Source organism: Anopheles moucheti, chromosome 3 (assembly GCF_943734755.1).
Source record: "Anopheles moucheti chromosome 3, idAnoMoucSN_F20_07, whole genome shotgun sequence".
Classification (NCBI taxonomy): domain Eukaryota; kingdom Metazoa; phylum Arthropoda; class Insecta; order Diptera; family Culicidae; genus Anopheles; species Anopheles moucheti.
In genome coordinates, this window is record NC_069141.1 from 16,011,865 (window position 1) to 16,038,448 (window position 26,584).

Below are 26,584 nucleotides of genomic sequence, written 5' to 3' on the forward strand. Positions count from 1 at the left end.
ATCGGTGGATGAGTGTGTGTGTGTCTCTGTTGTTGTTGTTTCTGCTCTTTTGCCGTGCCAAGGGTGGTGTTATTTATGAAACACAGCGCAGCTCATTTGCATGGTCGTGCAAATTAGTTTCAAGATGAGATATTCACTTGAAACGATTCTTCGAACCTTCATCATCATCATCATCATTACCATCATCGTCGGTTTTGTTTGTCCACTTGGATAGAACAGTTCATCCTTGTAGAAATGCTTTTTCCGTCAGTCTCCGTCAGTCCCGCCTGTGTGGAACTGTTTGTTATTCAACAGCAACCATGGATTTGTTTTTAACATTCCTTCGGCGACTGCCGCCCGGTGACACTCGCCGTGATCCACAAGGGCCCACTACTCCGTATGGGGGTTTGTTTGTTCCAAAAAAACATACAGCAAGAGAAGACTAATAATAGCTAAGACTCTATGACCCACGGACACCATGGAACGGGTGACCCAAGTACGAAAATGATAGAAAATCACTTTTTTACCCTGCGTTTTGAGAGTTCACCCATCGAGTTCACGCAGTTTCTCCAATTAGACCATATAAGGCACTTCCCCACTTTGTGTGCTGCTTGCGGGGCGAAAGGATAAACGTGACCGTGTGCAAAGCGAATGGGTTTGGTAGTGAACGGAAAGGAGTGATTGATTTCATATCCGCGTGAAAGGAGGATTTTGGTTTGTTGCTGTTTTGTTTTTCTTCTTCTTTCGACGCTTTATTTTTACAACCACATCGATGACATCATCGGAGCCTGCCTGCCTGTTTACGAGTTCTGCTTACGTTGCTGTTGTTTTTTTGGGCCGATTTCGTTTTGGTTTTTCTTATGGAGAGCTTAATTTAATTTACGGTCAAACTAATTTTCTTTCATTGTTTGGCTAGTTTTTTGTTACTCTTTAACTTTTACTTTTTTGGTTTTTGTTGTTTAAATCAGTTTTCTGTTTTTTGTCTGTACGGTTATGTGTTTGTTATTGTTTTATAAGGTTTCTGATGAATAATTGTAAGCTTTATTTAACATTGTTGTATTTTCTTTTATGTTCTTGTTAATTTATAATTGATATTACAACCAGGGTATTTTTTAAAGTTTCTAATAAATAGTTTGTTTTTCTTTTATTTCTTTTTCTGTTTTATATTTTCTTAAATTAGTTGTTTACACCGTTTTTTTCTTTCGTTTCCTTCTTCTTTCTTTACTTTTGTATTTTATTTGATATTTTTATGTGATGTGTACGGTGTTTAAAGATTTTATATTTTAGCCACCTGACAGTTTTGTTTTGTGTTCATTACATATTATGTACAGGGTGATAGAGAAGGTAGTATTGATTCTATTTGCCACACACTAGAACCTATTATAAACGTTTAAACAAACAGTTAAAGTGGACATGCTACACGAGAATTGATTCTATTAGTATGTCTGTTTGCTTTTCCCCTCGTTTTTGTTCACTATCGACTTCGTTGTCCGCCACGCTAACGAATGTCATTCATCCAAACGATGTAAACAGATTCGTCAGCTTTAATCAACCGCATGTGTGTGTCTTTTTTTTTCCCCAACTACTATGCGCGAGGTCAAACCGAATGTTAATTGCTTTGGTGGCTGCCCGAAGAATTAACCGTATGTGCGGCCCTCATGGAACACATATTTTTAGCTTTATTAACTGATTCGATCCACACTCCCCGGGTGGGTAAGTTTGTTTTGTCGGCTGATAAAGAGTGCAGGAAACGTACCGGGAATTGATGTGTGAGGAAATTTAACAAACTCAATTTGTTCCGTTTCGTCTGATGGTCGTGGGGTTTGTTTGTTTAGACGTTGATGTGTTTGGATGTGACAAACGTTTATAGGCGCGCGTGCAGGTATTGGATTATATTTTTAAATTTTGAAATAAGTACCACGTAAGCTCTGTAATCAAATTTTGTTTGCTTTAATGGTGGCTCTTCCAGAATATATAATTAATACACTTTTTTCCTTTAATTTTACAGATATTCATACATCGTGAACCGTTTCCAGCACAACCCGTGAGCCGTGAGGCAACCGAAAGGTAATGTGATATAAATGGCTTCCTACAGCTATAACAACGTTACCATGTTTCCAAAATGGTTCTCAAAACGAAAGATCCCCACGACGCGCCCGAACCCGAATAATAGAGAGACACCGTTTGGGGGACCGTAACCTAACGGGACGATGCTTTTTTTATGTCCTCCTTTCTTGGGTGTGCATGTTTGCTCTCACACCAAACTTTATCTCGGTGGGACCTGATACGAATCCTGCACTCCACGGTGATGCCATTCGAGATACGGGCCGAAGCGACAGCCGAAAAGAAAACGGGCCACAGGCCTCCGCTGTAGCCATGTCTGCCGTCGAAATCAATCAACTTCCTCAATCAAGCGAGCAATTTCCACCGCTGTCGACCGGCGACGACGATCGCTGGCAAAATGCGCCTCACAACCACCATTATAGAGACCCACAGACGCGTTCAGCCATTTTGATGCATGTTAGCACATGCCTGATGCTGCTGGCTGGTGAGGTCGAAACTGTTGGACGCTTGCTTGTATCATTTGAAGCATGCCGGGGTTTTCTTTCTGTGTTAGCATCTGCTCTGTTAAAGGTTGCTTTCTGCATCGGAAAGAATCGAGCCGAGTATTAATGAGGATATGTTTCATTTAAAGATATTAAACTCTCTTATTAAACCTACCTTATGTTATTCTGCTTCACCGTCTATAAATTGTATCGACCTGCTTAAGCTGTGTCACCAGCAAGACGGTCAAATCGGTAAATTCTCCTCGAGCAACGGGATATTCGATGGTTTTATGAGAAGAAAACACAATTCAAAAAGTAAACCACAACTATCACGTTTCACATTCTTTACGTGGGTGTTCCGTAGGGTTTTGTGCTATCAGAACTTGGGGTATAGTATATGCTGGTGAAGCTATCACCTTCGTGCGGTGCTGAGCGGCCCTATTACTTCATTTGTTCTCCCTTATCAATGATAGCCGCTTTTCGAAACCAACAATAAAAGGGTTTTTAATGTTTTCTATTTGCCACCCAGCTGTCTATCATGTTACGGTTGTTACTGACTAGAAACATTCAAAGTTTTCTCCCCAACGGTACAGACAAACAGCCTTATTTTTGGGGAAAGCCTCTGCTGCGCTCTGGTTGCGTTTTCTGTCTGCCCCACCAATAGGTTCGTTCTATTGCGAGCTGGACGGGACAATTACGGCTTACGGCGTGAGGGGTACTGCATTATTAGCACAATAAAGGAAACATAATCTCGCTCGATCGTTTGCCGAGAGCCAGTATTTAAATCGAGTTTCACTGCATCTCGTTTGCATCCCTTACGCAAGCGGTCCCCCCTCTGTCCCCGTTTCGTCGCGCGATGCTGCTGAACCGTATCGCGTCCCGAATCGCGTTCCATTGTTTTGCCTTCGGGTGGCATCTCACCGTTGGGCCCTTCCCCATTGTGTTTATGGCAATGGCCGGGCGGGCCATTGTTGTGCGCCGCCGCCGCCCGGTTTCGGGAAGGGAAACCGGACGCTCGGCGTCTGCCATTTCTCAAGAGGCAACGGTGCCCCCGGGGCCGGACGATTAGTGTGGGCGGTTTGATTGTTTTGCTTTGATTTTTGTTGCCCCCCCTTCTTTTGCCTTTCACCTCTCACATGTTGGGGATTTTCGTTTCGTTCTCTGCTCGATACATTGATGTGTGTTGGAGTGGCCAGCCAAGGGGTTATGTTGTGTATTTTGCTGTAAACAGTTGGGAAAAGTAGTTGCTGGATATGGTGCTAGTAGACCATTGAAATGGCCACCATCAAAACTAGAGCCTTGCCGGAAACATTATACACTGATGGAGCAGATGGTTTCCTTTCGTTTTTTGTTTCTATAAAATTATTATTTGATATAAATCAAAGAGTTTTAAATAGAATTTGTCAAACTCGCTTTATTTACGAAGGTTTTACGCTACACGCTGGCTTGTTTGATCGTAGCTTTATGACCATTCCTATGTATGAGGAGTTCTGATCGGGATGGGTTATGGCGCCTGTCCTGTAGTGTTCAGCTTCTTATATAGTTCCAGTACTCACTCTTATATAGATCGTACTACATGATCTTATATAGTTCCAGTACTCAAATACGCCTTTGCGACGTGGACGTTGTCCGAAACTGACGAAACAAGTTTAACCTTGTTTTTTGGTCCCCCGTATGTGTGGAAGGACAATGTTGGACCCACTACAAGGACGAGCTCTATGAACTGTACGGCGGACTCACTGTCGTACAGTTGATTAGACTCGCCAGGCTCCGATGGGCTAGTCACGTCATGAGAATGACACCGGTCGACCCGGCCCGAAAAGTCCTTTTAGGTCGTCCATATGGACAAAGGAGACGTGGTAGGACCAAATTGAGATGGAGTGATGCCGTTGGATTAATAGACGAAGGTGCTCGACTGTGAGAGGTTTAGAGGGCTCCTTTAGAGCAGGCCAAGACCGTAAAGCGGTTGTAGCGCCGGAAAAGCAAGTAAAAACTGAAGACGTCCTCTGTTAAACATTTGAGTAAACTTCGTTTATCTCAAGAATTTATTTCGATCTGTTCGAAAAATTTGGTCAATTTTTATACCAATCAACCTTTACATAGTCAAACATAGTCGGAAAAATTAGGCGGAATTAAACAGCGAGCTTTGGCTGCATATGTCAAAGCAATGAAACTCCAATATAAGCTACTACGCGTACATATTGTTTATGTATATTATATGTATAAACTTTACTGAGGTTTGTTTTTCTTTGCACTCTATCAATTTCTTCGCTCCACCGAGTGGGGCTGATAGTTGGCCCCTTCTTAGATACTTCTTATAGTCTATTGTTTCGTACCGCTGGGTCTCGTCACGTCTCGCACCGGTTTATATGAGGTATTAAAAAGCATATCGCGTCAAGCGAAGTGCTCCACCGTCATTTGGAGCAATGAACCATGGGCGTCCGTCACGATCTCGCGGTGTCTCGGTATAATTTCGTCGAGTTGAAGGTAGGAGGTCATTTCTACCCCCCTGGCACCGGGAAAGAGCACGAGAGATCGAGGGAAATATTTCCACGACAACGCGTGAAAGAGACACGATGAGGCCCAAATCACGGTCAACGGCGAATCGTAAAGTCATTATACGGTCCTGCTGCTGGGAGGTGCGATCCCTTTCGCACTTCTAATCGATACTTTCATGGACGACGATGCAGCAAAAATGAGCTATTGTTTGATGAGTTTGTCCAGCACCGAAGCCTGGGGTAAAGCGTTGAGCATAAAAAAGGGTATCGTAAGACCCCCCATTTTAGTGACAGTACTTTACTAAATGATTGTAATGAAAGAAAAAAGCACACACAAACTACGAAAGAGGTCGCTACGGTCGCTAGAAATAATCGCGTCTCCCTCCACAAAGTGTGGTCCACAAATTTGCTTACTCACATTGCTCGCGAAAGGCGCAGCCAACGTTTGCAACACACGCGGTGGCACGTTGCCAATAAACGTTTGAAAACAGTTCACACCTTTTTTTTCTGTTGCTTTCGTACCTTGCCTCCGCGGGCTTTGACCGCGACCGGGGCAAAGCGACGTCGACATCTCGCCACCGTTTCACCTTTTTCCAGTCCGGTCGTGACTGGCGCACCGGATCGCGCGAGTGGAGTAGAAATCCAAAGGAAAGGTTCGAAAAACCCTCCGCACGACGAAACCAATCTATTTTGGACCAGTTCGGTTCGGCGAAAGGATTGCACACAGCGGCCACCCCGGTGATCCATCCACCCACCCTTCCATCGCTCCATTCGCATAGGGAGGTGGGGAGGGGTTGGCCATCGTAACGAATCCGGTTTGGTTGGTTTACGGATCGTATCGAAACCCATCGTGTGAGCGCTGGTAGTGCCCGGCCCGGCCCAGCGACCCCTTGCATCCATGGCCCGCGTAGATTCGAAAGGCACGAGCTCCAGGGACGTGATGCGATCGCGCGTGTGTGTGTGTGTGTGTGTCTGTGTGTTGGGTCCTATGGGGTGGTGGGTGCTATGTGGCTTTTTCTCGAGATTTGGCTCGAACGCCATCACCCCAACGGCAAGAAACGGATGATGGGTGCTTACGATCGCCCATCACGGATTGTTGTATTGAGGACATTGGGTGATACTTTACCCGATTGGCGACAGAGAGAGAGGGAGCGAGAGAGTAAAGCCAAAGAAATGTCTAACGAGATGGACCGGGATCGAACCGGGGATCGACACAGAGTGCGCATACAGTGATTTGATTTGTTGCAACGATCGTCGCGGGGTTTTTGAAAGTACCAGAACTGTGCAGTAAGATTAGATAGAGTACCTACCTACAGCACCATTGCGCTAAAAGCGGTTCAGTGACCGATGATGATGTGGTGGTTGGTGGTGAGTTTGAGCAAACACTTTTTCTTTTCGCTTTTTATTTTGTCGTTCGTAACTGGGTGGGTGGTTACAGGGGTTTGCTGTAAACCACCCCACATGTACTATTTGTTATTTCCTTATCAATCAAATACAACGGTGCAATGATTGATAACGAACATAGCGGAAGAGATTTAGCCGTTGAAGTGGAATATTTAATAAATGATAATTTATCGATTTTTTGTTATGATTGAAGTGGATTTTATCACTTATATAATGCTAATATTTACATAAAATGATGGTATGGTATTTGTTTGCCATCAAATGATGTAAGCTTACCAATTAAGATTGTAATCGGTTTGATAATATAAAATTATTACATTTAAAATATTAAAATAAACTAATTGGAAGGTTTTGGTTTTAGTTATGTAAGTATGTGTATTTATTTATCCTCTATTCTTATGAGTTAAATCTAATTAATTTAAAGACGCTCAATAGGCATCCAATATATTCAATTATTATCTATCAAAGGAGGCGTCGGCTGTCATAATCAGCTTGCCAACGGCATAGATACGGAATATGGACCTATAATAGAGCAATAATAATTTCAGAACATCCCAGTAAACCAAGAAACTGACATAGATGTCAAATTATATTGATTTCAATAATTGGAATTGGTTCTTTGGAGTAGTTGATGACATGACACACGATAAAACAAGAAAAAAAAGCAATAAAACCAGCTTCAATCGAAATTAATATTATTTTTAAAATATTCATCATAATCGTCATGGGTAAGCAACACCTTGTGCCGCCAAAGGACAATTGGTGCATTATGAAGTATTCAGTGTAAATTAGGTGGCCAATAGATCAAAAGGATCTGGTCAATCGGTGTGCAGTTGAATTTCTTTGAGGACATTTTCCATTGTTAACTACACCGGTGCAGACATGGCAAAGTTTCTTTTCTGGAAGACAAAGTAAGTTGCATCTAAAGGGAGAAACGTCATTTTTGACAGTTGTTAACCGTAATTCCAGAGTGGAAAAATTCTTTATCGCGCGAGAAGAAAATCCAAAAAGGTTGCTTCCTTCGCTGCGTATGATTTTGTTCATCTTCGGAATCTTTTACGCCTGGCCTGATGAGGGCCTGGACACGAATGCTCTCTGGTGGTATCGTATGAAGGGTATACTGTTCCGGATCTTGTTTATTTATCTGAGCATTGCAACACAGATCGCTTACAACTTCACCGTGACTACGCGTCAGGTAAGCGAGTGAAATTGTCTGTAAAATATGTTTGCTTGTTTGTGCTGTAAATTTTGGAACTCAGAAACAGGGGCATAAAATAAAACCGCTTTCGACAGGAATTGTTTGCTGGAATGTTCATACTCCTAACCCAGATTGTGCTGATGCTAAAGATGGAATTCTTCTACAAAAATATGTCCCAAATACAGCAGCTTGTGCGCAGATTGGAAGGAGAGTTGTACCAGCCACGAAATGCCGAGGAACGTGTGTAAGTGTTCGCTATTTAGTTTAGTTCGCTAAACTTAGGAAGCATGTTAAATCAGCCCCTCGATTTTACAGACCATTGGAACGGGCACGCAGAAATACAACCATATTCTGGACCAGTTACTTTATCTTCTCCGATGGGTTAGTTACTAGCTGGCTGGTGATGTCTTGCATGTACACCACCATGCTAGTTCCATCATGGCCTGGAGCAGATGATACCTCACCGTACTGGAGATTTTACGCGGTACTCGTCTACCAGTACGTTGCCATCTTTCTCAATGCGTCGTTTAATATTTCGTGGGACTCGCTGGTAGCTGCACTGCTTGCCCTCACGAACGCTCACCTCGATCGAGTACAGATACAGCTCATGAAGGTGATGTAGACATGGTTTGAGAATTCCTAATAAGTAAATGAACTTCTTCACTTAGGTAGGACATCAGAACGCAACGCGAGAGGTTGATAATAAAAGCGTCATGATGGTGGCGACGGTTGGTCAATATAAACATTCAAGTGATGGAGTTTACAACGAACTGCTCCAATGTATCATCTTTCACCAGGAAGTAACTGGGTTGGTTACTTAATGCGCTAGTTAATTGAACACAGGCAGGAAATGTAAGTGCAATTTTGCTCGCTTTAAGGTTCCTTCGCGAAGTGCTAAAACTGTTCAGTGGACCAATGCTCTGCCAGCTTTATTGTTCCGTGCTGATACTCTGCATTACTGAATTTCGTCTGCTAACGGATGTCACCACAAATGAGGAAGCCATCAAGGCGCTTTGCTACCTCGTATGTCTCATTATACAGGTGGTACAGTATTGTTATTTTGGAAACGAAGTTACCTATATGGTAAGGGAAAATAGTATTGACGGCAGTAGAACCGGCACCGTAATGCAACTGAACTTTCAAGTCCCAAAAGGTACACCAAGCGACTGCGTTCGTGAATTACCCGGATATGGACATCAAAACAAGGAAGTTACTGATAGCGTTTCAGCTGTTGTAAGAAAGTGGAAGATGTTCTTTTTTCTCGCAATTTTATTAATTTGTTTGCTACTAATTTTAGAACCGCTGAAGGCATAAAGTGTAATGCCAGAAAGATATTTACCATCGAGCTTAGCATGCAAACCTTTGTGACGGTAAGGAAAACAGTTGTTGATGGTGACGGACGGCATGGATGGAATGTTTGATTGATTAAGTGGAGTTTTCTTAGATCCTCAAGACATCGTACTCCTACCTGGCCGTTCTGCGATCGATGACGGATTAGATGCGATTGGATGAGAGGTTCTAACTCACGAAAATGTAACACTCTTATATAGCTTATTGTATGAAGTTTGATAATGAAAAGTAGCGCTTAGAATGCTTAATTAGACAATAAATGCATAATATTTTCACCCTTGCTGCTAGATTGCGCACCGAAGCAAAATCGTGGAGTTGTTTTCCTACTTGATCAAGATCAAGTTTTCTCATGCAAGCTTATAACATCATTTTGATCTTGATGCAAAGTCTTAATTACGTCAATTGATTGTAACGTTGACTGTCTGCTGTATTACGGATTGAGTATCATCTATCGATGGAACCCATAGCAGATTAGCATGTCTCTCTTTGTGCAAATTTCGTGCATGGCAGTTTCGTAACGTGCAATTACGTCCCCATGGCAGTGAGATTAGGGAAAAGAGCAAACGCCAAATTGTATGCGCAGCTAGAAACTGCAACCACCACGCCACGGTGCGTATTATCTCTCCGGGAAGTGTTTGCACTTCGGGCGGAAAAGCTGTGCAGCACTGGTCACCCATACACATGCACCGGTACGCACACAGACGCTGACCCGGTTTGCCATCCCCTGCACTCTCTGTTCCATTCGGGGGTGGTGGTGGGGTATATAGGCGGGTGGTAATGAGCGTCCGTAATTTTGCACCGTCAATTGCAATCGCCTTCTAATTCGCCAACCGGATCGGATGTGTGTTTGTGTGTGTGTATGTGTGTATGGCTGCTCGCGAACCTAAAAAAAAGATGCCTACCTTTTTCGTGGGTTTATTTCTTTTTGTAATAGAAGAAAATAAACGCCAACATACGTGTGGGAAGGTAACAATCGACCAAACCCGGCCAGGAGCGATGGGGGAAATGTCGGAGTGGTTAGACAGACCGTTTTCGATAAATTAACTTGATTGTGGTGGGTGCGCGATTGCAACCCACACCCCCCCCCCCCCCCCCCCCCCCCTTAGCCGTCCCCAGACCAGATGGTCGATAAGCGACCGCTGGCTAACGATCCCATTTTACTAGCTGGGAGAGGGAGGAAGGGGAACAGGGGGGTTACACTGCTGTGTTGCCCGTGGAAAGTGAAATTATTCAGCTTCTCAAAAATCGCCAAATGCCGAAGAATCGGAAACGGAAGAGACCCCGTTGCGCGGTTTGTGGCGAAAGGGATTTACGAACTGCGGGTAGAGTAGTAGTAGGTGTCGGATTCAGACCTACCGTCGATTGCGGTCAGCTTTCCAAGGGCCGTTGACATGGAAAGCTTTACCGCAGATTTTACCGCCTGATGGGGAAGGGGGGTAAGGAGGGGAGGATTTAATAGGCAACGCCAGGCGGGTATGTGAGTTGGAGAAAGCAATACCGATTGCATAACATTTAATGCATTTCATGTGCCAGTTTGCAATGTTCGATTGCAGCTTTACCGAGGATTGAACTTTGTTTTTTTTCTTTATTGTTTGTTTTTTATTTTTATTTTGTCTTGATTGTGTGCATTTCCTTCATTTTTACCAGTTATTTACTGATGACTTTTTCTTTATCACTGTCTTTGGTATTTTATTGTGCTCTTTTATCTTCTGTTTGGTTTACTTTTCATTTGCTTTATCTTTCCTTTTTTCATGTATTTAGTCTTGTGTTTTATTTATTTACAGATAATCTGTTATCTGTTATTTTATATATTCTACAAATACTTAGTTTTTATTTTGGACGAGGGCACATCTATTCTAAGATACATCCTTTCAACTCTCTAGTTTATAGACTTCTTACAAACAAATAAAATTGCATGCTAAATTAGGCCATAATATTGCAGAAAGCGTATACGTACCTTGCCCAAACACTGAAATTAAGCTTACTTAACCAACATATGGTATGGAAAAAGTGGAAAAAAGTAATCATTTGATAAAGCAAGCTAGTTTTGTAGTGTACGTACGTATCAATAAAAAGCCCTCCAGTACTTTACGTAACTCAAATCCACGTCAGGATCAATTCACATTGCCAACCGATTACGGCGAGATAATAGTGGAGTGTTGTCGTGTCTCAGAACACAAAAAAAAAACCCAGTACAAGTAAATAATCTGTCCCCGACCGACGTACGGGTCGCGAACGTGACCCATGTTGGACGAGGGTACGTCGCGCGGTAGTCCACACGGGGGAATAGTTTGTCGATTTGCTCGGTTGCATGCTTGTACCGCATGTGCTTATCGAATTTATCGCCATCTTTCTATACATTGTTATGTCGCACGATCAGTGATAATCGCAGAACGCTCTGGGGGATGTATGCACGTTCCTCGGATGGTCACACAGCCACCAGTTGGACAGTGGACGGGCTAGAATGCAGAAATTGTTTTAGCAAACGATATAAACACAATGGCAGCGATTGTGCCGCAGGTGCTGGCTTACTGCGCTATGGATGCTGTAGCAATACTAAACACAATATCAATTAAATGTACACCCCAGTACGGAAATCAAATAATTAATGGTTGAAAAAATATATTTATTTAGAACATTTAACACGATCATCACATGCACATGTGCTACAGCTGTTATGCTGCAGCGATGGCGATGCAGAAGCGCCTCTGATATAAAATACACAAACACAGTAGCACAACAAAACCCAACCATATGATGAGTAAAATAGAGTCCAAGACATTAAACGAATTTCGAAAAAACAAAACAAAATCTATACCAAACCACCCATAGAATGCCCCGAGGAAGATCAAAGCGATCCCGGTGACGGGGAACGAACGAAGAGCAAAAGTTAACAACAAAAAAAAAAAACCTGACACATTAATGCGTTGCATTGGTAGAGCATAACATACATAAAACATAGCCCGGGATAGCCTGGCTCACAAAACTCGTCGCCATGTTGCGCCGTTGGAACGGCCAGTCGGTTTTCCATCGGCCCGCTGTGAAGAACAAGTAGCAAGGAAGCAAACATAAATAAAAGAGAACCGGAAAATATAATCGTTTCCTTTGCAGCTGCTGCTACTTTTTTCTCCGGTGTATTTGTGTCCGGTGTATGTAGGTATGTGAGTAATGAGATGCCGTTTGTTTTTTTTCGTGTTTTGGTTTTTATGTCGAACTCTGGAAGATTTTAATCGACTGCATTCAACTGCACTGTTACTACACACGCACGTTTCGCTGCGGAAAGAGGGCTGCAGTTGCAGTTTCAGTGGCCACACATATATGCAGCAAGCTTGACGGTTGAGGCAGTAGATTGAAGTGCTTTGCGAATAGTATTAAAATTAAAATGAGATTACCGAATGAGCAACGTACTTTTCGTGATGCTAAATCAATGTCTATTGCCATGGAGTACACTTTATCTTAGAAATATTATTTTTGACATTTAATTTTATTTATTTGTTTTTTTTTCATCTCGTTCAATTACTTTAAGAGCAGCAAATAGTAGGAGATTATTTTCGTTTTCCTTTTTGTTAATTCCTTGAAGAGAGACATCTCGAAGAGCTCAGCTCTGTTTTCGATGCTTGGCTAATTTTGGGACAAACATAGCTTATTTAGTTTAACCCATCAACAAAAATCTATGTTTTAATTCGTTTTCAGATATCAAATTAAATTTATTCCACCATTCGGAGAGATTAATTGTTTTTAATATATTTCGTATTCAGTTATTCACGGATAGAATACATAAAATCAATCAAATACACTGCCTTAAACATTGCAGTTCCCTAATAACGTTCCCCTACAGTTGCTAACGGCTGTCCAAAGTTAAAGTGCTGGTAACTTTTAAAATATGCTCTTATTAAATATGAGCCACACATGACGAGAAACTACCCTTAGTGCTTTTTCTACCAAAATTCTTTATGAATTTTGTGTGTACTATGTATAGTAAACTGTTGGAACTAGAGGTTTTATTTTTCTCTTGATAATCCCAGCAAATACCTTCCTCCGTCCGTTCATTCATGAATGCTTTGTACAGCATCAATATCAAGGCTCGAGGTTTCAAGAAGCTTAAAATTCTAAATTTCAGCTTCCTCACCGGCTTACGTTGAACAAACTGAGCTGTTTACTCTACATACGCGCTACCATCACAAAACTGTGTCCTCCTTTTACGAAGGCGAAGGCTCTTTTCTACCAATATTTACTTGGAAAAGACATTTCAGGCTCTAGGCCACGAGTGGTAAAGTGACTGGTGGAGGGTAATGGATTTCGAGAGGACTACGACGGCTACAACGGTGCACCTTCACCAGTACGCAATTGGTCCCCTTGCACATCGCGATCGTCTATCGTAATGCTACCGAGCGCACTTGAGATAGCTGCTCCAGCTACTACAGGCTTATGTTATTAATTTACGCACACAGTTGTACCGGGGGAGCCCTTTTCCGATTATTCCGAAATTAAACAGAAAAGAAGGAAACCCAAACCCGCACCAGACCAGTAGTGTGTGTTTATGCTTGTTTCTTCTAAATTTTTTCCCCGAACGGATGGTGTGCTTGGATGGATGGTGGTGCATATTATTTAATGCTCGACCCAACACGGAGCACACACACCGAGCGAACAGTCGCAGCAATCGGTGCATTTTTTCGTTCAGGTTGAAGTTCTACTCCGTCTTCTCGTTCCACTTGTCTTTTTTTCGTTCGGCTTTGGGTTTTTGTGATGTTCCCTTGTGCGTGTTCCAGTGCCTAGCCCAACAGACTGTGATGCCGTAGGACTGTGATTGAAGAGGCAACTTGGGTCAAAAAAGGCCAACGAAAACGATGCGTACAATCGAGGACACGCTAACGAATCAAGCCGACTGCCGACAGCGACGGTGCCGATGGTGTAGAGTTTCGAATGGTTCTATGAAAATATTCCACCATTCCACACCGGCAGCCGAAGATGTCTATAGCTCGGTGTGCGAGCAATGGCGTCCATTCGTCATGTGTTTGTGTGGTTCGGCCGAGCAGAGGGAACCAGGGAATTGAGCCGCAGCACTAGCGCATTTATGTATACACACCCGGCACAATCTTGAGAATGGTATTCTTCACATAAAAGGGTTTTTCTCTCTCTCTCTCTCTTTCTTTCTCGTTTTTCAAGCATAAAACGCCAGCATAACCACATTCAAACCCACATAGCTCCCCCGCGCATTGAGCACCAAATGCACAACGCCGTATTTATGTTTCAAGGGCCCCTTTTGCGCTCGATAGCCCTCCGCGTAAGCCTTTCCAGCACTCGACCATCTGTCACTTTTTACCTTTTGCCAGACGTGAAACCCAAACGCTTTTAAACGCTTCCTCGCCCACCTATATGCGCGCGGCTGCGATAATGGTTGCGCGCCTGCCTTTGTTTCTGCGTGCGGTGCCTGCGCCTCGATCGAACAGGACGCAAACGACGCGATCGGAAGGAGGAGAAGGGGGGGACCTCTGTGACCGATCGGTCGCATCAGCAAATGAGGCCCGGGAACACGACCCGATGGAACGATCGCACACTGTTTCACGGTGACGGTGATCTCTCTGTGGTTGCTCGATCGAGTAAAAGCCAACAGGAAAACAGAGGGCCCGTTTTTGTTTTGCTGTCCTAGAAAAGAAAATAAATTTTTAAAACCGCACCGCCTCTGCCTAGCCCTTTATGTGCTCAGCAGCGAGGTTTTGCTGAGGTTTTGCGAACATCAATACGACACGATAACCTTTTGCAGTTGGCTTGGTGGACGTCTTGCTTCCTAGGGTGGTTACGGTTATGGTGTCTCTCGACTCGGTGTCTCGGGAAACGGTCTACGATCGTCCGGTGTAGGAGTGTGCCGGGAATCCAGCAATGACAGACCGACGCGCAGCAGGAATAATGTTCCCAAAGCGTTTCAACCCCGGTCCATGATTCCGATCGGCCATCATTCGTGGTGCAGACCTTCTTAGTGGAGCACGGGTCCGTGTATCGAATCGGTCCCGGTGGGGAAACGAAGTAATGCTGTTCGTTGCAAGGGGGACCCAGTTACATATTTCGATCGAAATCTCTGGGTGAAATTGAGGTTTCCTTTCTGTGTTCGCTATCTGTTCTCCTCTGCGCGTTTGTATCGACCCGGGCTTGTGTCGATCACAGCTGCAGCAGCGATCGCGCGTTTGATTCAACTGCATGTTGGGTTGCCTTTATTTCTGCTGTTCGTATCGGGTCAAAACGTCGTACACATTATACTTTCACAGTTTCTCGTTCGGGACTTGGGAAAACAGAACAGATCTGCACCGCTGCTTTTGTACCGAGAGAACCTCAAGAAACCGGAGGGTTTTTGGAATGCAGAAGGCGCACAATTTATCGGTCACGAAAACCAATTCATACCACCGGAGGTTTTGTAATGTGGAGCAGCACTTGATCGTTACTCAAAGCGTTTCCTTGCAATAGAGAGTCGGCCGACTACAAACCAATGTTATTTACGACGGTAGCCTTACCCTCTCTGGATCTTACAACTTTTCACGTATATAACAGATTTATCGTAAGTTTCAAATTTAATATCTCTTGTTAAATAAGAAATGTGGTTAATAATTGTTTTGGTTTATTAGTAAAATTCACCCCAGAAGTGATTGAGTTATCCTTCAAGGAAATATTTTGTTCTCCCCGTATGGATAATGGAATGGAATGGATATGTTGAGATTTGAACCCATGTAAGACGTGTTGTTAAAGCGTGCGCGTTACCGTTCTTTGCTATTCGTCCAACCCACAGTTCTGACATTAGAAGCATAATACTTTGTAAGATCATTCGAGGATCATATTAAATGCGCTTGGTACAACATTAAATTGAATGCCATCTTTAATGTGAGTTCAGCTCGTTTCAAGTTCCAATACGGTACACCGATTATCACAGACCAATTTAGCAGAAACAATCCTTTTTTGAAACGCAATGTACCTACTCCGTGATTGCTGCCCAGCCAATTATGAATGGCTTATCGGTGGAGGTTTCGCTGCTGTGAAAAGCATCCGAAGAGCTAAACAGTTTCAACCATTTTGGTGGACCTCCCTCCCCCCCCCCCCCCCCCCCTCGTTCGGGGCCATGTTTGAGGGCGAACCATCCGGGGGTGAACCTTTTTGCCGCGAAATGGTCCAAGGCGATCCGGCCGCGACACACACCGGTCGCTGTTTTTTTTCTGCTCAAGAGACCTCGCTTTGACGCGTTGATTGCCGTGGCGTGGAGAAACAAAACCAGTCAGTGAACAAAACGTGCACACACACACACACAGTCTGGAGAGAGAGAGAGAGGGAGAGAGGGTTGGAGTGGTCGGAATAGCAGTCAACCATTTTCTTGAACTGCATCGCGAACACCCATAATGAGAGCAGCACTCACTGACTGCTTTCGGTCCATTGTTTGACATTTCGCTGCTAGACGACGGATCACGGACGTGGACGGGGGTGGAACCACCGGGGATGTGGGTAATTGTGCTAGGTGCCCCCCCCCCCTCCTCCATCGCGGTGTCTTGGTTCGCGGGCCAACGACAAGAACTCTTGCAGGCCTGTTTTAACTGTTCTTCTTGGTGAACGGAACTTGCCAGTCTGGCTCGCTGGCTGGCTGGCTGGCAGGCTTTGGTTCGTATTCTGCACATCGTTTTTTTTATTCAGCAACTAGTTCGAATGCTCCGACTCTCCTGTGGTGCTGTGGCTCTTTTACCCCACCGGTGGAGACACACAATCGATTCAGCTAGCGAAGCCTTCTTGCCTCCGGATCAAAGTTGCCCGTGTGTACTACCAGCCGGTGTGGCACTGGGTGGCAAACCCTCAACGGTTCGTTAGTACCGATTTTTACCGTACTTACGGGAGTGTAATTAGGTTGGCTGACGGTACTCTCGATGGTTGTTGGTGTTCCTTTTTTTTACCCACCCTCTCCGGACGGTGTCTGCTCCGTGCAGGTTGAGTCACTGTCACTACGAATGGAGAAGAATGTCACTGTGGATTGACACTACGGCAACATGACTGACCCCCTTCACCAGTCAATCCTGTGTGTGGGGCAAGGGATTTCTTGGGGGATACTTCTTGCGTCGTAGTACTACTCGCATTAAACAAGTCCGAAGTATTCCAGCGGGTGAAGTCACCCTGGGTAAAGTATGATACATGCCATTTGTTTTAGTATACCACACTGGATAAGTGGCGTTACTAGGCGTGTTGCAGAATCGCAGCGTTTGTAATCTTTTAAATTATTTTTAATATAAAAAATTACCCTTTATCGAGCTCAGCAGACTACAACAAGAATGTGTTCCATACGTTTGCTGTTGGCATGAATCAGGCCTTATCTGGTTATCATTACCGGTTTTTTTTTTCTTTTAGCGTCATATCGTACGACACATGATTTGACATACATATTTTGAATTGTAATCTTCCCTTCCCCTTTTGCGGTGCTGTATTGCTGCTTTGACCTGTAAGATAAGAGCTTTCATTGATACTTTATCTCAACCGGCTGTTGGGTTGTTGGTTTTGTTTTGTTTTACCCTGAAGCAGATGTGAAATTGTCATCTGTCACAGGTTTTTTTTTGTTGAAACGACACATTTTATTGATTATTTATCATTTTGTTTTATTTATTTTGCTCCAATTGAGCTCAAATTTCAGAGTGTTTGGGCTGAATAAAATATTCTTACACCCTTTCCTGAATTGATAAACTAATTCCGGTCGAGATGTGTCGGGTTTACAGCCAGGTTGGTCCCAATAGGCAATCCTAGTGCGTATGTCGTTCGTCATGATAACGCCTCCTCGTTTTCGCTTTGTCAATAGGTTTAGACGAAACGACGAGAACTGTGGGATATTTGACCAACGTAAGGGTTTTTACGCTTTTCCATTACTATTCAAACCTCCAGCACCGGTGTTGCCACGTTAGACACACACACACATACCGCCTTGGGTACGCTTTGGGTGTAATTAGATTGCAATCTTTTGCCCTGACGTAGACGAGATATGAGCGTGACGCGTGAGTTTCCGGTCTATCGCCTATCGCCCCGGTTCCCCACCCCTCGCCAGTAAACGAATGACACCGGTTGGTAATTTAAAACAATTTTGCATCAACCAACACCGCACGCACCTCAACTACCTCACCTTTAATGTGCGCAGTTGGAAAAGACGGGAACGGGTCAAATTGCTTGGGTCACAACGAAAAAAAAAATATAGGAACCGCACAGTTGTCAGTTTGCCGTTTGATGAAGCATTTGAAGAAAAGGCCACTCAATCAAATAATAAGCAATAAGCGCTTAACACTTTCCCCGCGGTGTGTGTGCGTGGTGTGGTCTCTATTTACGTTGGGGCACTCGAAAGAGGAGATTAACCAAAATGCCCTTTTAAAGCGAGGAGATGGTTAATATTTACCTCTGCCGATCCGCAGTCCGATGCCCGGTGTTGCATAAGCTCATCGCTAATCGCGTCACTAGCGGTGAAGTTTACGCAAACAGCAACGTGTTGTTTGGGATTTGGAACCGTTTTGACTGGCCCCGGGGGCATGGTTGATAATAATTATGTGTACACACAGCGCATTCCTTTTCCCCTTTCGGGGAAGTTTTTTTTTGTGTAAATGGAAAAAAATCACTACCCAAATCAGATCATGCCCAAGCTTACCTTCCCAAACAAGGCAATCGAGAAAAGATGCCCTACGGATGATCCTTCACAGAAGTCGGCTGTAAATGGGAAATATTAATACAGCTCGTAGGTGAATTAGTAATCATGACAAATTAAATTTTGTCCTCTTCAAAACGCCGAGAAGTCACACCCGCGTATGCCGGTGATCTAGTTTGGTTGATGAGCGACGATGGAATAATTTCATTTAATTGTTTAGCAACGCGAATGGAGCAGCGGCACCGGCAAGCTTATGAGGAGCTCGGTAGCTCTAGAACAATTGATACCTCGTCCAATACGTTCTCGTGGCCACGCAAAATCCCCGCTTGCACTGTAGTACACCGAGGGCTATGATCTGTCGATGGGGGGATGTACGGATACGTTGATAGGTGTCAATTACCGGACAATGTACCCGGTACGTAATGATTGCGCCATCGCCAATGGAAAAGTGTTGCGGGAGTATATTTAGTGTTAGAATTAATATACATCAATGCATATTCACCAGTTTTGCTGTGTAGCTTCCATCATTAAATTCAAATAAATTTAATATCATTGTTACTAACACCGTAAGACCTCGTTTTATTGGTGTAATAGGATCATGCTGTATAATGATAACAATGTTTTGAGGTGTTAAATATGAATTTTATTGAAAATTACTAAGATGTAACCATAAAAGATGACTTCTGTTTCCTTTTCTCTGTCTTCAACATGTAATGTCTTTTTTTTTCTTTTTGTTTGACACTACAACTTCAGCAGATCTAAGTGGCTTTGATCAGAAAGCTTTAAGCTCAACAATATATCTGTCAAACAATTGAACTAATTGTTGGACTACTTGTTGGAGATCCAAGGCAACTGGATTTATCAAACGGAAACAAAACATAGTAGCTTAGACGAACTGTTCCTAAGGTAGATCTTTGACTAAGCTCAGGTTCGACTCTTGGGCTCTGGTGTGTACAAGAAAAAAAGTACAGGCCGTCCTCGAGAAACGTTATTTTAATGGACTGCTATAATCCGGGAAAAATCTGCGTAACTCGAATTTTAGCATAAGACGAATCCTGGTGCAATTTCGTTTATACCTCAAAGTCACAGAGTCGACTTTCTGCTCTGCACTTAATTTATTCACCGAATCAGGCGATTTTTAGAAAGATTGTATTAAAATGAGTTGGAAAAAATGTTTTATATGACAAAAACAGAATTTTAGAGCAATTTTTCAGCTTTTTGCTTAGATATTGTGCTATAAACCTGCTCAGTTGTCAAATTTCCAAAAATCGCGTATCTCCGAATCCGCGTATAAGAGGAACCGCCTATCTCGGGGACTACCTGTGCATGACTCTAGTACAGAGATTGGTTTTGCTCTTGAGGTATTGAGAATTTATTCGTCATAAAGAGTGGAGCACCACCCGCAACATAGATGAAGAAAACAGAAGTTATTGTAGAGCTACAGTGCTGGCTTTCCTTGACTTTATTTACCAATAGCGAAGGTAACAGGTAAAACCGGGTCCGGATGGGATTTGAAACCGGTCTGGATGTATGAAGGACAACACTGCTATCGCAAAATCACCAGTGGCTTATTGGGTTATTACAATCTACTTAAACCTTATCGTGTTCACGAAATAAAGATAGGATCCTCCTGTCTGACGGTCAATATGATGATGGTTCGCAAGTGTCTGTGCCGCAAGTTCTTCACGATGTGCCCTTCCTTTGTCGCGACACTTATCCCAACAAGTGGCATGAGAATAAAGAGCGAGTGTTCGAGATCGGGTCGGGGGTGTTGATTAAATATCCGTTTATTAAAATCTTCTGCATGCGGCCGTCAGCAGATCTCGAGTCCCCGCACAGTGGAAACAAAAAGTAAACCAAAACAAAACCACAAACAGATCCGGCTGTGCTGCAAGTGCTCCAAACAAAGGGTAGAAAAGCATGGAGTCCGTGGTATAGTCACATACACACGTGGGCTGTATTGCCATCAGATGTTGCTTCGGTCTCTGGCCCGGTTATAATCAGGTCTGTACGATCTACTACTGCGGGTTAAGGGATACTTCTATAATGTTTTTGTTCCATCTTCCCCCATTGGGTGTTTACCACGGTCGGAACCTCTTTTCTCTGGGGGTGATACTCGCTGGTTGGCAGCTGGCAACATCAACACGCATGCGGATCGAACGGCGCTTTGTCTCCGTTGCTGCCGTTCCAGCGACATACGTGCGATCGCGTTGCTGACGTTCATCTGCGTACAACGATGGTGGTTCGCCATTTTCGTGCATGATGCCGCTATGTTTCGCGTGCATGACGCGCTGCTGATGTGATGGCATCAAAAGAAGTGACACAAATAATGATAAAGTGACAGGGCTTGGGGAGCGACGACAAAAAGAGGACAGACGAGTGCGAAACACACACACACGAAAAAAAAAACGCAACTAAATAAATTAAGCTCTCGCGTACGAAACACGCATCGTATGGGATGGCATCTCGGTTCGTTTGACGCTTTCCGCAACAAGCGGATGAGAAAATACGATCCCACGGGTTTGAACAAAACCGTGTGTGGAGTGTTTTCGTTATGCTGGTGTAATGTTGCTTTTCTATCTTACTTCAGTGTGGTTTTCTTGTGGACGAACTAAAAAGAAAACAGGAGTGTGCTGTAGGGGTGAACTTGGGAAAGATGGTTTTATGACGTCTTATCATGCTCTCGTGCTTTGTCTTTTGAGTACCACCTCCCTCCCGTACCAACGCATCCATTTCGGTAGAGCGAGGTCGGAAAGCGCAGTAATCGCTTAGAAAGCAGTCAGCCCCGAAAGTAAACAACTGCTGGCAGGCAATCTAGATGAAAAGATCTGACCATGCGAGCGACGCATCTCGAAGAATAAACGAAACAAGAATAAACGAACCAAGATCTCGTTGACACACCGCACAGCAGTCGGTAAGAGGATCGGTTTTGTTGGTTGTTGGAGATCGTGATGCTGAAGCAAAACGGCTCTACCTTTTTTGAAAGCAAATCGTTATGTAATGTCTCTGGAGACGAATCGGAGCGCTTGTCCTAAACCGGCTCTTCTCCGTCAACAGTCTACTCAAGTATCATCGGCCCTGCCAGCCGTTGGGTCATTAAACCAAATCGCCAAAATCTCGGCTGCGTTTAATGAGCTGGACCATCACATCCACCAGGAGGAGCTTAGAGTGTGTGAAGTTAAAACCTTTTTTTCTCCTCCACACTGAGTGCTGTTGAATCGTCACATACGGTTCTCGCGTCAGGTTTACCAAACCATCACCTAAACCGCGCAAACATTTGATGAAGAAAAACATACACTTCTCGCGGCGAAGGTCATAAAGGCGACGAAGGCCTGCCTGAGTTTCAGCAGTGCCCGCCCGGTCGTTGACGCTGCACCGTCGTTCTGTTTTAGAGCGTTATCTAGCGTTCAAATTAAAATGAAGGTTTTAGAAAACGCAACGTTCAATGGTTGAACAAGAAAAAAAAAGGGGGGTAAATATTCTGCCTCGCCTTGGAACTTTTCAGCCCTGTGTTCGTACGATCCAAGGGTGGGTTGATGAGGAGAAACGCGTTTCGGCCGTACGGTTTGGTTCCGTTTACAATCGTATGCAACCAATTAGTGCGCGTTGTTTTGTAAATGTGTTCTTTTTTTTGGTTTGTTTTGTTTAGGAATGTGATTGTCACAAACTGAATTAAAGTGCGATAAATCTTGTCTATTAGTTGTTAAAATCAGCACAATTTCAATGGCATTGCTGACCTTCATATGTTGCAGTGTAGTGAGTTGAGCTCTTTCTCAGTATTCCAAAGTCATTAATGTAACTCAGAATTCCGCTTCAGAGATAGTGATGGGAAATTAGGGATGGGTTTCACGAATTCGCTCCGACTCTAGAGTCCAATTCGGAATTGAATCGGAAGAGAGTTGACTCTTAACCAGTAGAACATCCCACAGACAGTTGAAGATCGCTTTGACCGATCAATTCCGTCTTTTTGACTGATGATTTTTAGATAATCCGAAATCGTCTTCGGAATGTTTCGGCGTTGGACACTTCCATAGGAAAAACATAGGAAAAAATTGGGGTTTTCTCATGACTATTCAGGAGTCATGTCGTTTATAGTTCATATTGAAGAATCGTATGTCACATTGCAAAAGAACGCTAACAATTTCAAAGAACTTCAATTTAAAAGATACTAGTTATTCTTATACAAATCTTCGGTACTCAGTAGAAAATATTATTAGGTATTCGTTTTTTCAATCAGATTAATATTTTGGACCATGTATGATATAAATTTACTTCACACAAAGCCGCTCCAAAATACTAAAAATATGTTAACCTTTACTAAACAGATAGGAATATTTAAAAATAAATCGTCTCCGAGTCGTAACAGACACTAATTTATCGACGCAGCGATAAAATCGTTGTATATCGTCTAACATAGAAACTCTCCTCGATAGTGTAGACGAGGATGGTTGGCAATTGAGGGCACGCTCTGTACAAAGGGCCACCTCCACGACACCTCCGAATGCAAAACGTTAAATGAAAATTAATACGATCGTTTTCTCAACACTAATTGCACTGTTGTTGTAGCTCGAACGATGGACTTTTGGCGCTACTGATGACACTTGACTTGCGTACGTGGTTTGTCCATGTCGGATTGGGCTACGGAGTAACCCACAAGAGAATAAGTTCCCTACCGCTGCTTGTCCGATTGTAAGAAGGTTTTGACAACGCGCGACGCACATGTGGCGCTGAGGGAAGTGATTAATAATCAAGCAAAAACTTGCTCTGCTTGATGTGCAATTTTGGTCACTTCTTTATCGTTAAGTAACGGGTTATGACGAGTGCCGACAACAAAAAAAAAAATGGAAGACTCCGAAGGTTGAGTGATGCGCGTGTACGCAGTATGCGAAATTAAATTAGCAAAAACTCCCCAAAGTCCTCAACAATTCGCACTGAAAGCATCACGCTCTTTTGGTGTACGTGATCATGAGTCAGTGCAAACCCCGTCGATCGTCTGGTCATTCGCCTTTCTTCGTCGCACTGCGTTGTGTCATCCGGCAAAACAAACCGACACTTAAATTATCAGCAAAATGGCCAGTAAAATGCAATGGCTGTGAAGAAAATGCGAGCTAAAAAAAAAGCATAAACATAAATAAATAATCGGCACTGGATGCAGAAAATTGGCACCAATAACCCCCTCTCCCCTTGCTGAGTGAAAAAGACAGATTCGACGAACGTGCCTTCGAGTGCACAGTGCGTGTGCAATGCAACTGCAGCAATGATGCACTGCGAAGGGAAGTAAGGCGTAAAAAAAGTAAGCACACTAATAAGCAGCGACATGTTTGTTCGTTATCCGGCGGCGGCACTCTTTCCACGGATTCGGTACACCCCAAAACGACACGGGATGTGGCCAATTTCCCTACCCCACCCTTGTCGTCGGTGTGCAAGTGGAGAAAAGTATCGTAAAATTGCGGGCGCAAGAAAACATTCAAATTGCTCAGGACATGAGTGCGCTTTCGTCATTCGTCGCGCATGATTGTCGAAAGTTTGCTGCCCGGGGACGATTGTGTGGCGTGGCGAGTTTTGCGCAGTACGCATTTCATTTCGCGCTGTGCAGACGATCGTTTTGCATCTGCCAGACCCGCGGCAACGCAAATTGTGCGTTGTTGCCGGGTCTGGTTCGTGTGTACACGTTTGCCACAAACTGGCACCACTGCCGGTTACACACGGCGGGCTGTAAAGTTCGAGGGACCGGAGATCGATAGCAATATGGTTGTGTGTGACGGTACACAAACAAACTAACTTGGTCAAGGGTGACACAGTCATAAACTACTTGCACTTTGCGTTGACGACTTGCAGCGAAGACTTAGTTTGTCGTAAAGCCTCTAAGCATATGCAATTACGAACAGCCCATAGTTGCACGGTCGTTCATTTGATCGAGATGATTCAACTGCAGTGTCTGCAATAAAGATTTACTCGGCTAATAAAGCCATAAAGTCATATCACGTCGGTGTGGTTTTGAATTATCTTTCAGAAGTTTTAACATCTTTCCAGCACCAAATTTTGTGCTCATGAACTGTTAAATATCGTCTGACTAAAAGTTTCACATTTTTCGATGCTTAGAAAGTAAGTTACAACGCTTCAGCTTTCAGTCTGTATCTGTCAAATAATCCAGGTACCGGACTGTATTATTCTGAACAGATTCGTAAAGGATATTGCATTATGACATACAGAATGATATAAGGGATCATTTTTGCGGAACTAAATACCGAGAAAAATCGATTACCGATTAGAAATTAAACTTAAAATTTATTTTTTTTTGAAACAATAAATAAATTAATTTATTAAAATAATTCTTTTATATGAATTTATTTTGGTTACAATTTTAGAAAACTATCCTGATTCGGACCTGCTAAAAAACTGTTTTGTTTTGACTTTTGTCGAGCAGCTGATCGAAGCTTTCATTAGAAAAACGATCTAATAATTTATTTCTAGACTGTACCAGGTTTGTCATTTGTATAAGCAGCTGAAAATGGATAATCCTGCCACTATTGAGTGTTCATGTAAGATTCCAACGTATTTTTCTCGGAAGCTAACGATTCTAGCATGAAAAGTGTTTGTTAAAATGTGTGTCCATTAGGAACTGTAAAAATTTACCAACTTCCTTTTAAATGATAAATTCCAGTACAAATAAAAATTATGTTAATTAAAACCCAACAAAGAATCAAGCCATTTTATATCATTTTTAGGCTTAGTATTTGCCATAACTGCGCCATAAAAAATATACAACACCGATGAAATATTTGCTAATACAATGATCATCTGAAGTTCCTGGTCGTATTTTTTTTTAGACATAATGCATCTCTTGATGTACCATTTGTTGTTTCCCGCATGCTCAAGCCTTGTTTGTTGGCTTTTAGTGCATTAATTCAACACATTTCGTTAATATATATGTAACTGACTCACCAACAGCTGGACGATTCACGAAGAAAGTAAATTAAAAAAAAACAGTAAACAGACAAAAATTTCCCGATTTTTTGTTTTTTTTTTTTAATTTCCAAAATGTTTTAATCTTTAATTTCACTCCAAAAATATGTTTTTACTGCAAATACGGGTGTGTTTGGCATGCAGACTGCATACAAACTCAACAACTTCCTTCGTTCCAAACCGATGGCATTTGGTGCTTCAACCTTTTCTTTTGCCATTTTCCTGCCGGTGGTGTTTCGTTGTGTTCGCATGGCCTTTTGTTGTGGTCGGTGGTTTTGGTTTTCATTTTTAGGTGCAACTCGTCGATATCATCAAAACCAAACGCTGCCTGCCCTATCATTCCACACAAGACGAGCCTCGGTTTCCGGTTTCGTGGCGGTTTGTTATTATCAACGATGTGGTGCGCCCCCATTTTTGTTTTTTGCCATCCCGCGCCATCGCTGGTGTGGAGCTCGTGTTGTTTTCCTTCCATTATTTGGGTAGAATTCGGCAGGTTCGTTTTCTCCTTCCTCTTGGCACGCAAGAATGCACGGGGAATCGTACCAACCCGAAGGGAAGGAAGCCACAGATAAAAAGAAGCGATTATTATGTGGCAGAGGAGCGCGCAAAAACTGAGTTCTGGAACGGTAAAATAAAAGCAATCGTTATTACTGTGCAATCGAAACGAAGGATGCTTAACCTTTTTCTCCCCCCCAAACCCTTCGCTTCTTCGCCCAGCAGGGACTAGCATAAAAGGCGAACCCCATTGCCCCATAATGGGGGCCACTCGCAATGGCCGGTGTGGTGTATCATTTGCAAACGTTTCATGGGAAATCGGCAAATCGTGCGGGTGTGGCAGCAGACCCTTGGCCGAGTGAGGGATTGTGGTTTTGATAAATGGACATTAATGCTTCTGGGCGATGTGCGTCTGTGTGCGTTGGGGCCCATTGTGCGCACACACGTAATCGCGATCGTGTGTTGGTTCGCTTAACGTTATGGCACATTGAGAAAAATGATTTACTAT

General features: G+C 43.3%; 2 protein-coding genes across 3 annotated transcripts in view; both read left to right on the forward strand.

Moving 5' to 3' along the window:
- The first annotated feature begins 1,985 nt into the window (after positions 1 to 1,985).
- LOC128300725 (inositol-pentakisphosphate 2-kinase) overlaps positions 1,986 to 26,584 on the forward strand; it is a 55,693-nt gene continuing 31,094 nt past the window's right edge. For both annotated transcript variants that reach the window (XM_053036894.1, XM_053036895.1), the window contains exon 1: positions 1,986 to 2,046. The gene's annotated coding sequence lies outside the window, so the exon portion shown is untranslated. The remainder of the gene's footprint in view (positions 2,047 to 26,584) is intronic.
- LOC128300525 (odorant receptor Or1-like) lies at positions 7,310 to 9,123 on the forward strand. Its single transcript, XM_053036614.1, has 9 exons — positions 7,310 to 7,338; positions 7,397 to 7,622; positions 7,721 to 7,869; positions 7,941 to 8,238; positions 8,294 to 8,433; positions 8,504 to 8,708; positions 8,770 to 8,858; positions 8,923 to 8,995; positions 9,070 to 9,123. The coding sequence occupies exons 1-9, from the start codon at positions 7,310 to 7,312 to the stop codon at positions 9,121 to 9,123; spliced, it is 1,263 nt and encodes a 420-aa protein (XP_052892574.1).